The 10,862-nt window shown below is 44.0% G+C and overlaps 1 protein-coding gene across 1 annotated transcript in view; it reads left to right on the forward strand.

Annotated features, from left to right (window-relative positions):
• Positions 1 to 1,568, forward strand: part of LOC104616412 (motilin receptor-like) — a gene marked incomplete at its 3' end in the record, with an annotated part of 2,676 nt that extends 1,108 nt beyond the window's left edge. Inside the window, 2 exon segments of the mRNA XM_010281452.1 lie at positions 1,350 to 1,472; positions 1,475 to 1,568. Coding sequence (XP_010279754.1) covers positions 1,350 to 1,472; positions 1,475 to 1,568 — 217 coding nt within the window.
• Positions 1,569 to 10,862: the final 9,294 nt, after the last annotated feature.

Below are 10,862 nucleotides of genomic sequence, written 5' to 3' on the forward strand. Positions count from 1 at the left end.
GATGTAGGATGCTGTTAATCTTTAGTTCATTTTCTTAGTCATCCGTTCATTAACCTAGCATCAGGTTCTGGAAAGTTAGAGATTGCCATCTGCCCCAGGGCTTTAAAGTTTGTAAATAGTGACCGATCTGAAGAAGGAAAAAAAAAAAAGGAAAGAAAAAAGAAATCCAATTATTGATTCATGAGCATAAAACAAAATGCCCTGGTTATTTTTTTTTTCTATCTTCAGAGAAGGTTTGGCATGCTACATGGAAGACTTTTACCAAGGATGTAATCAGCTGGATGGAAATAGCGTAGCACAAAGGAAAGAAACCAATAAGCTGAGAGGTACATTTTGCTAACTTGTTTGAGGCAGGTATTTACATTGGAGTAGGCACAACTGGAGTAGGTTTCCCACAGAAACACCCATGTCCACGAAATCATCAGAAGCCGCTGAACCAGACCAATGCCCCTTATCTCAAAGAGCCAGCAGCATTACGTGTGCAATGTGTTTCAGACGTAAACTTGCTTTGGCTATATCCCTTTTTTTTTTTTAAGCTTTGTGAAGCACAAATGATGCTCCATAAATTATTATTTGTTTTACTTTACATGCATTTATAAACAAAAATAATTAAAAATAGGGATACAGTAATAGGCTTACTTAATTGATCTTCATCTGCCATTGCAAGAGTGCTTGTATTTCTATTTGTTTGTATTGTGCTAAAGTGTGACATAAGTCCAGGAGAACAGCTGGAGTGACTCAGGCTAGAGATCCATCTAGTCAAATACCTGTCTCCAACAGTAATTGTCTGGGGATACATGTAGGAGCTTCAGTGGAAAAAAAATCAACAGACCAACTACATTCGTCTGTCTTTACATTAGCAACCATCCTGCTATTATAGGATGAATTCAGTGGGAGCATGGGTCTTTTTAGTAATGTAGACAGGTTAAACAACTACTCTGTAGGGAATGGAGCTGCTGTGTGCTTCCACAAAAACACTTCTTATTCTGACCTTCATTTTCATACCACATACGTGGCATTACAGATGCTGACAAGGGGAATTGTTGGTGCCTCATTTTGTTATATAGTTGTTACACCACTGTTTGTTAGTTGTTTGCATTTTTCTCAGGCAACTCATGGTTTAGCTGAAGATTTTACCAGTTACCTTTTGATCCAAAGACTAACAATCAATCAAACTTGATGCTATTCCCATTTTCATGGTTTTCCAACAATTTAATGCCATTGTTTCTATATATCATTGGTACCAGTTAGAAGAACCTGCAAAATCAGCCACATAAAATTTAGTTTACTGGATGGTTGAGAAGTTAACTTGCTCCTTAACTATCGCATATGTTATTTTGTCTTCTAGACTGTGGTGGTTCTGGCCTTTGTAAGTTGCTGGTTGCCTTCCCACATTGGCAGAATTGTATTCATAAACACCCAGGACACCAGGATGATGCTGTTCTCCCGGTTCTTTAACATATTCGTTCTGCAGCATCCGTCAACCCCACCCTCTGCAACCTCATTTCAAGGAAGTACAAGGCAACAGGCTGCAGTTGCCGCACAGAGCTGCAGAATGGGCTTTCACGGTAACAAGGGATGCTGGTGGCTACACAGAGACCAGTGCTAGCACAAGAAATGAGTATGCCACCAGCTTCTGAGACTGCATCCCTCACTTTGCCAAGCATTCTCTGCAAAGGAAGGGAACTTCCTTTTCATGGGAAAGTCATAAAAGGATGGACATTTGTCAGAGCGTGTGGTATTTTGTCACCATTTGTATTTTGAAATGCTTGTATTTTTGTTAACAAAGCGAGCAGGGACCATAAAGTAGCGAGTTGCATGATGTGAAACTCATGAAAGATAACTCAATAGGGAAAGCTAGAGTAAATTGCCAGTGAAACTGTGGTTTTGGTTTATTACACGTTCGTTGCATGTGCTCTGTGCAATTTCTAGTATTTTCTAAAAACAACATCAAGGACGCAAGGGAGGAGGGAGTTTGAGGTAGCAGCTCTGCCTGGGTGCAGTAATGAGTAAAACTCCCAGACAGCCTTTGCCATTTTAAAATGGTTTTCCTATAAAAGAAATTTTACAAAACACAGTCTTGCAAGGAGATGGATGCAAAAGAAATCACCAACCACCTTGAACATCCTGAAAAGAAGGGGGCATATATTTTTAGTACCTGGTCTTGTAATTGTGAAGGGGAGTTTCCCACGCAGTTTCACTGACTCTTCCTTTGGGAAAGCGTCTCCTCTGCGCAGCAGCCTCTGGTCTGACCCATGTGATCAAATAAGGTCTCTTACTTATATACGAGCAACCAATCCCCGCTATCCGTAAGAGTTTAGATATACTTGATCTCTTCCTCATGATAGACCCATAGTGTATGGTAAATGTCAGTGGTATGTCTCCACTGCATCATGTTATCTACTGCACCTGCAAACAATATGCCCAGTTAATCCATCTGGCCACAAACGAGACCCGTCACCAAATGTGCTGGACTGCATTACTGCTACATAACGCTGCACTGCAAGTCAAAAAACAACTCACTAATTTTCCTCCAAAGATTTTAAATACTTACTTAAACGAGAAGATTTAGGAAGAAGTGCTTGTTGCGAGGAAGACTGAGAAGGAGTTGCAGTACCAGTTTCTCTGGAGGACCATCACACCTTTGCATTTTACCTGTTACCCTCCTGAGTATAGGGATAGAAATCTGGATGAAACATCAATGAAGCGGGACTGTGCCTCACAGGAGCATCACTGGTGCTTGCCCTTGGTTATCTGTTTGTTAATGAACATGTCTATGGTTCAAAAAAGTAACAGTGGTGGTTACTGTATGCTGGGGTTTGCTGCCACATGAAGGCAGAAGTCAACATCATTGACAAGCAGAGTTGAACCTGAGGCTTCTCTGGGTTTTAAAAATGTGATCAATTCTCCGTTTAACAATCCATAGCTGTGAGTCACTGAATAAAAAAAAAAAATCTAAAGATAGAGAAAAACCCAAAAACCCTAGCTCACTGAACACACGTTAAGCTGCTGCTTCTGTCAGCTTTGTGCTGGGGAGAGTGGTTGTCTGCAGGGGTTGGCTTGGCTTGCTTTTGCTGGGGAGCTGGAGAGGCTGTCATTGAAATGTCATACGATAATAAAAGAATGGCTGGTATTTTGTTTTTGTTTGGACAAGTTATTTTTAACAGTAATCTTTGTAAATGTATGTAGACAGAGGGGAAAAAAAAGCTTTGTCACCTTGATATGTGGCTGCGCAGCCTCTTCTGCCTGCTTGTGGTCTGATGGTAAACGCTTTTCCTTTCTCAGTAGCTACTAAGTTGCGCTGGGAGATAAACACAAAAGCAATCCTATAGGTACCACAAGCACAAGGTGTGACTGGGAGGAGGGAAGTAAATACCCTGCCGCACTGAACTGCACTGCACTGAAAGAAATAACAGGGTAGAACATAGTTTTAGGGCTCTGAGACTCCATGAACCCTCTGGGAAATCTTCTGAGAGCGATGAAATGTCCCCTGAGCACAGCAAAAATGCAAGGAGTTCTCAACCAATTTCTCAGACATGTTCAAATGCAATAGGTCATTTACAATACCATTTTCAGGGAGTCAAAATGTAATAGATATGCTTCAATGAAGTGGGCAAGAACTGAACCCCCTAAAGCGCAGCGAAGATGATAGATTAAAACCAAGAAATCTGGTGACGCTGGCAGATGTGGAGGCAGGGGAAAGCCATGCCTCAATCCCCAGCAAAGTTGGTACGGACCGAGCACTTAAAATAGAAACACTAAATAAAAGTAAATAAAAAGTAAAAAAATAAACAAAAGCACAAGACATGACATAAATATGTCAGCTTTAAACCAAGTTGTTCTTCACCTTTCAGGCACTTCATGGCTTTGCCCTTTCCTTGCCAGTCATCTGTCTCTGCCCAGAGGCTGACACTGCTGCCAAGCATCCTGCGATACCCATATCCATCAGGCGGAGGGACTTCCCAGACAACAGTGTTGGTGCCCCAGCCCACTTGCACGGTTGGGAAGAGGTCTCCCCCTAAATGCCCTGGAAGCTAAACATCATCATCCTTCAAATCTCCCCTAAGGAGAGAACTCACCTTCCTTGCAATGCTTACTGAAAAGTCTCCAAACTAAGCCAGAGCTGGGTACAAGTCAGATGATACAACATTCCACAACAGTGTCCTAAACCTGGGACTTCACCAAACACCCCTGCAGTTAGCAACAAAGAACCCAAATTCAGCACAGTGAACCAGCCTGAGAGGCATCATCTGGAAGCCACTGAAATCAGTACAGAGAAGCAGAAATGCAAGCAAGATGAGAGGGTGTATTTACCTGGAATGGAAGGAGAGCCACCACCAGTGTATGGATGCTACACGAGGCACTCTGATCCCTCTGGAGGGCGGTGCGATGGCTGTATCGGAGATGACAGACACCCTGGCCAGAGTAAGAGATAAAATGCAGCAAAAGAATAAAACTAATTTTTTTTCCAGAACTTATTTAAGATATATTGGCAGAACACAAAGGATGGTGGCATCTCAGGCACCCTCGCACCCTGCCCTCCCAGGCAGCAGCCACTAACAGGTCTTACAGTTGCCACAGCAGAAGTGAGTCACCTCTGTCTGACATCATAGCTGAGTTTCTGAGAGCACTCAGGCAACTACAAATGCTTACGTTCCTGCTCGGTGAGTGTCATAAAGCCCAAGACAGCTCCACAAGACTTAGTAGCTGCCTGCTGTTACACTAGGGGTACCTGTGTACTGCAGGATTCTGCAATGTTTCCATTCTACCCTCTGAAGCTCTGCAGAGGTTGCAAAGCAATTCCAGGTAGTCTTTGAAAGGAACAAAAAAATGGCCTTGTTTCTGCTTCTGATATAAATCAAGGATACCAGAATGGACCAGCCTGCAGGTAAATTCATTATGAAGGGAAGCATAAGGACCAACAAATGTGTAGCTCCTGTACAACATGTTTTGCCCATCTTAACAAGGAACTCAGTTCCCTAATTTGAATTCAGGTCTGCTTGTTGTCTGTGCTGTGCAAATACACCCCGAAGTCAAGCTGTGTTTTTACCCTGTGAAAGCAGAGGCTGTCCACAACCACAGAAGGGGAGGAATGTGGGGAGAGGCCAGGTTTCCCTCTCTCCTGCAGCAGCTGAGCACAGCATAGAGAACATATTCTTAGTCCAGGGTTTCAATTCTGCTGATGCCAGGTCAGGCAGCATTCCCAGCCCTGGAAGTTATTTAAGGCTTGCAGGCATGACCTCTTCACAGTGCTTCATTTCGACAGACTTCAGCAGAGCCTGCCCAACTGACCCAGACAAGGGAATCACCTCATCCACTTAACCCCAGGATCCCACTCCTCCAGAGCAAGCCTGTGTGCTGACCCTAGCGCAGGGGTCAGGGCAGGAGGGCAGGCTGCTGTGTTCAGCTGCCAAGGAGGACAGAGGGGCCTTCACCCCTTGCCTTACACAGGCTCTTTATCTCAGCAATACCTTCACAAAAATGAGCTCTCTGCACACCTAGATGGAAACAAGAGACCCCTGTTCAGCAGCTATTGTGCTATCACAGGTCTGCAGAATCCATGCCTTCGGACCTAGTCCTCACACTGAGAAGCTGGGCTAAGGGAGCTGAGATAAGGCGAGCTGCTCCCACACGAAGCAGTGGCCCATTTTTCCAGCCTCCAGGAAGTTACCATGAAGATGCAGATAGGACAGCCTCCAAACACAGTTACATTTGCTCTTTCCATGCCAACTGTTGTGAAACGAGATCCCTCCTGCAGACCCTGGGAATGGTGAGGAAGCAGAAGAGGGTGGAGTTGCCTGAAAACAGTTCTGGCTGAGACAAGGCTGCCAAAGGCACAGGGAAATGCAGAAGAGCAGCAAGAGGTGGTCCCCAGAGCAGAACCTTTATACCACACAGAAGAGACCCACCCAGCCCCATTTCTTCCTCATATGCTCTATTCCCTCGTTACATGCTTCCTCTTCACTAACTGATTTGGTCTCCAGAGTCCATTTTGCAGGTGTTGGTAAGAAACAACAGCTCTTGTCAGGAGCTTGTAATAGCCAGAGTCTTCATTTTCATTTTGTTTCCTTCTTTTCAGACCCTTCTTGCTTTGTAAAGTGCATGTGTCTGCAGGGAGCAATGTGTCTCCAAGCCACCCTTCCATGTGGAAATGTCAAATATATTTCATTTGAGTCTGGGCTCTAGGAATACTGCATTTATTTCTAAACAGGGAAACCAAATTGATTTCTTGCCTCCTTGTCACTGAAACATGGGACAGAACTGTCAAAGGAGTCATAAGAGTAAGAAAAATTAACAGGTAATCTCTATTACGGAATGGGAAAAAAATCCATGTCAGACCACTTGACAGCACATATCACTGATGTCCAAAAAGACATCTTTGGAAGAAATTGTCTCTGTTGATTTGCAGACTGGAAGAACAGACTGGTTTTGTGCTGGGCAGCCTTTGGGATATTTGCACAATGGAATTATGAGTTTTATCACACGAATGACAAGGAACAAAATCCCACACCCGGGCTCAGGGGAGTTGGACTGTGAATAAATTTGGGTCACAGACCCACAAGGCAGGGTGGTGCAGAGTGCCCAAGACTTTACATGTTACTGGCTCATGTTGAAGCCAGTGGAGCAAACTCGGAGTGGTTGCTGAGTGTCCAAAGGACCCCGCTAGCGCTCATAGCCATTTGGGAAGAACCCTAACACAGCCAAGGGATGCTCACCACCTTGCAGGAGATATCCGCTGTGCCTTAGTGGTTGTTTACTAGAAAGTATAACCAGGCGAGTGTTGGACTCCAAGCATCTGCAGGTAACTGCAAAAGCGATTGCTTCCAGGCTGTCCACCTGAACCTGGTCCTGTTAGGAAAAGGAAAGAGGCATCACTAGCTGCTTTTAGTGACCAGCATGGAAAGAGCTGCTCATAACACAGTTACCAGCAGCACCGTGTGCTGCCAGCATGGTAGGACGCTGAACTCTCCCCTCACAAGGGAGGGACTAGAGCCTACAGTTTCTACAGCAGGAGAGGGGTGGAAGGTTTGCGCAGCCATTTTTGCTGCCTCCATTTTATGGAGTTGACAGATGCCGTCTTCATTGCTGTCAAAATGACTTTTACGCAGTTCCTAATCTTGCTGGTTTTCAAAGCTATGAAAAAGGCAGCAAGTGCAAAGACAGAGTCTGACATAGGGACTTAAACCCCAAGCGTTTGGAGGAGGTCTCTGGTTCATCTCCTTCCTTTTTACCCTCCCTGCAGCTTGCCTAGCAGGACAAGCCACAAGAGAAGTGCCTCACCTTCTCCTGGCAAAGCGAACATTTTAGAAGCTGAAACACTGTGGGCTAAAAAGCACTTCCAGGAGCGGAGTCCTCAGGCTTGGATCTCCTATATCAGTGCTGCCATCCTCAGTCTCCACTTGCAGTGGGGTGAAAGCATAGAAACCAGGCTGGGTGACCTACGGTAGAAGAGCAGGCAGGAAGATGTCCAAGATCTGTGCCGTGTTATGGACACCCACACTCAACACTTGACTCTCTATTAAAAGCCTGCACAGGACCTGGGATCCCAGGTGTCCAGCAACAACCACCATGCCATTACCCTCACCATGGCTACCTGCCAAGACTGTATAGCAGCTATATAGATGGAAACTGAGAAAACATTGAAGCAGTCTTCTTACAGCCACCTGAAAGATTGCTCTTATACTGCAACCGAGGCATAGCCAATGTGCCCTGGCTCGTGCCCTGGGAAATCAGCTGAAACCACATCACTGTCTCACAGTAACATCCCTGGGGCTGGGCTCTTGGAGGGACTCCTGCTTGGGGCAGGTTTCCCTGCACAGCATCTCAGCTGTCAAAAATCACACTCCTGCCACCACATGCTCTAAATATTTCCTTTTCCACTGCTTATGCTTCAGCATGCTGCTTTGTAAAGCAAGCACTCTGCCATCTCTTCCAAGTTCATTTATACAAGTTTTGTTTGTGTGATATCTGGGTTGTTATCTGTATCAGAGTTCTACAAACAGTTTCTTAAAAGAATTTAAACACGTGGAAAATGTTTGCCATTTACCCCAGCCACTTCTGAAAGGTGTAATTTTATCTTTTCCTGAGCCATAGTTTGCAACATAAAATCCCATCTCGACATTTTGATGTCCAGGACACCACTGAGTGTTTGTTGGCAATAAAAAAGTTAATTTGTGTTAATTAACATCATAGATTCAAAGCACAGTAGCAATGCCTTGATAAATTCTTGTGTTCCTGTCATATCTGCAAAGATGTGTGTATGCACATGCAAGTATCTGAAGGAACTTTGGATAGCACTGGAGATCAAATGCCTTATATAAGTATAAAATGCAGTTGGTTAATATGGCTCAGTGAAACAATGGTTCATTACTCAGCCGCTGAATACATACATTCTGGGCATCTAAATTGGCAGCTACTCCAGTGCATGGGCACAGGATTACCCTCTCACCTCACAATTTTTCATAACCTTTGCATGATTCAAAACCGATTGCCTTTCTGATACCAGAGAAACACCATGTCTTTAGTCTGTCTAAATAAAGACATCCTCACTATATAGCAAGGTCTACCCTCTACTGCTTCCAACAGACGTACAAACTAGGCACAGGGGCAGCTTTACTGGAAAGTAGAGAGGTTGTCACGGCAGGGATTTAAACCACTTAAAAGAACACCACCAAAGGTAACAGCAAAAGCGGTTTTATTGAAGCAAGATGCTGCAAAAGTGAGACTTAAAGTTCAATAGCAAGGTTCACACTGTTACTTACTGCAGAGGATATAATAATGATTCAGTTACCAATACAAAATCTTAGTGCACTATAATACAAGGTTATGTGCGATATCAGTCACTTACTGAAGATCTGCAGCTGGTAAGGGGTCTCCCAGCCTCTAGGAGTAACCTCAAGAGGTGTCCCAGCTCAAGGGGAGATCACCGCTGTGCAGCTAGCTGCTTAGCAGGGAGAGCTCAAAGGCAGCTCCCTCAGGCTGTCATAATTACAGAATAAAGTGATTGGCTCGTAGTCAAATTACCTGTGATGGAAAAGGTAAGCATGAGACTCCTTGTACCCACAGCTTTCTTTGTTCCTTGATAAATGAGTCTTGGAAGAACCACCGGCTATTCATGTGTTAATCGCATGGTCAGTGTTCCAGCTTCCAAGCCCACGTGTCACCCTGTTCTGTGAGGATGTTCAGAGAACAGGTTGGAACTAGAGAAGTTTTTGGCCTGGTTATGGCCTAGGCCTTTGCTTCCTTTGGAGACTGATCCAAACTACCACTAGTTTGGTCAGGCAGTAGAGTGCATCCGTCAGAGGTGAAACACGGCAGCTGTGGAGAACAGAGCACCAGCAAACTCAACTCCGAAAGCCTGGAGCATGAGAGCTCCCAGGTTTACATCCCACTGGAGCACCAAGCTGTGGCTGAGCATCCACAGAAGCCTCTGTCCCGAGGTGAGAGCCTATCCTCCAAGAGGGGGACAGTACATGCAACCCCTTCTTACTGCAATGCACTGGAAGGAAGAAATTGCCACCTTGCTCATAAATTCATTTATTTTCTTCTCTTAATTTTTTAAATTAATGTAGTTAATTCCTGGTTGCTTGCTTGCTTGCCGTCATTTCAATTATTAGATTATTTCTTCATACTTCACAGATTGATGAGGCTGAAAGATGTACCTGGTTTTGCCTGACAGCACCACAAAAGCTTTCTTCTAATGAGTTGTCTGCATCAGTAGCAGAAACTCCTTAAGCATGCCTTGCAGGGATGAAAAAAGCAGCTTGTTGTATTTCCATGGTATAAACAAATAGCAGATATCTCCTGTTTGAACTCATGAGCCTAACTGTTACAGTGATGTTTAACAGCTCACTGATAAAATTTTCTAAAGAAGTGTTGGGGTTTTTTTTTAATCCAGAAGTCAAACCAAGGGTCAGAGTAGAACTACTAAAGATTAATAAAGATCCAAAACTCCAGGAATTAAGCACAGTAAGTTCTTCTCAGGGACTCCCTTCTTACTAGTTTTGAAACAGATAATCAGCTTCACTGCAGATCATTATACCCCAGCTAAGAATTTGGGATAGGTGTAAAGTCATCTGCATTAAGAGGATGAATGGTAGTGGAGGAAACCATATTTCAGGATCTAAAACCTGTAGTGCACAGATGCAGAAAGACACTGCAAAGCAAGTAACTGGAGTGCAGGAATAAGTTTTCTCAGCAGATTAACCCCAAAAGATACGTAAGCAGGTGGTGATGAGGAATGAGATTCTCAGTCCATGGATATCATTAAGATGAAGGTGTAAAAAGGTACCGATGGTGATACAAGAAGCACCAAAAAAAGCCCAGCAAAACAGCTCAGTGAATTCTGATTAAACACTGCAAACACTGTTATATTGAATGGCTATTAAATTATTCAAAAGGATAAAATCCTTAAGCTCATCAGCCAAGACAATTACACAGCTTCGTAGAGCTGAAGGTATCACAGGGTACCTTCACAAATGGAGACATGTTAGAGGTCTGAGAACACAAGCGACATGACAATTTGCAGAGGACATTTTGGCAGAGTGAGCTTTAGGAATGGGCTTTCTCTCATCTACCAGATCAAAACATAATACATCAGAGATGAGAGCCTTCCGGGGCACTTAGAATGAGAAATCCTAGCAAATGTGTCTGCTAATAAAGAAAAAGGCAGAGTAGAGGGGTGTTAAGCAATTAATCACTTGAATGAATTTGGGTTTTAAGACACAGATGCAGGAACAAACTGGAGCTGTTCATAGAAGCAGTAGGTTTTTCCAGCAGGTCTGACTCAAGTAGAAAAGGCTCATCCAGAAATTCTTGCTGACCTGTAAAGTGATACAGTCAAAAGGGCAGCTCAGAGGCTA

Source organism: Phaethon lepturus, unplaced genomic scaffold (genome assembly GCF_000687285.1).
Source record: "Phaethon lepturus isolate BGI_N335 unplaced genomic scaffold, ASM68728v1 scaffold5110, whole genome shotgun sequence".
Classification (NCBI taxonomy): Eukaryota; Metazoa; Chordata; class Aves; order Phaethontiformes; family Phaethontidae; genus Phaethon; species Phaethon lepturus.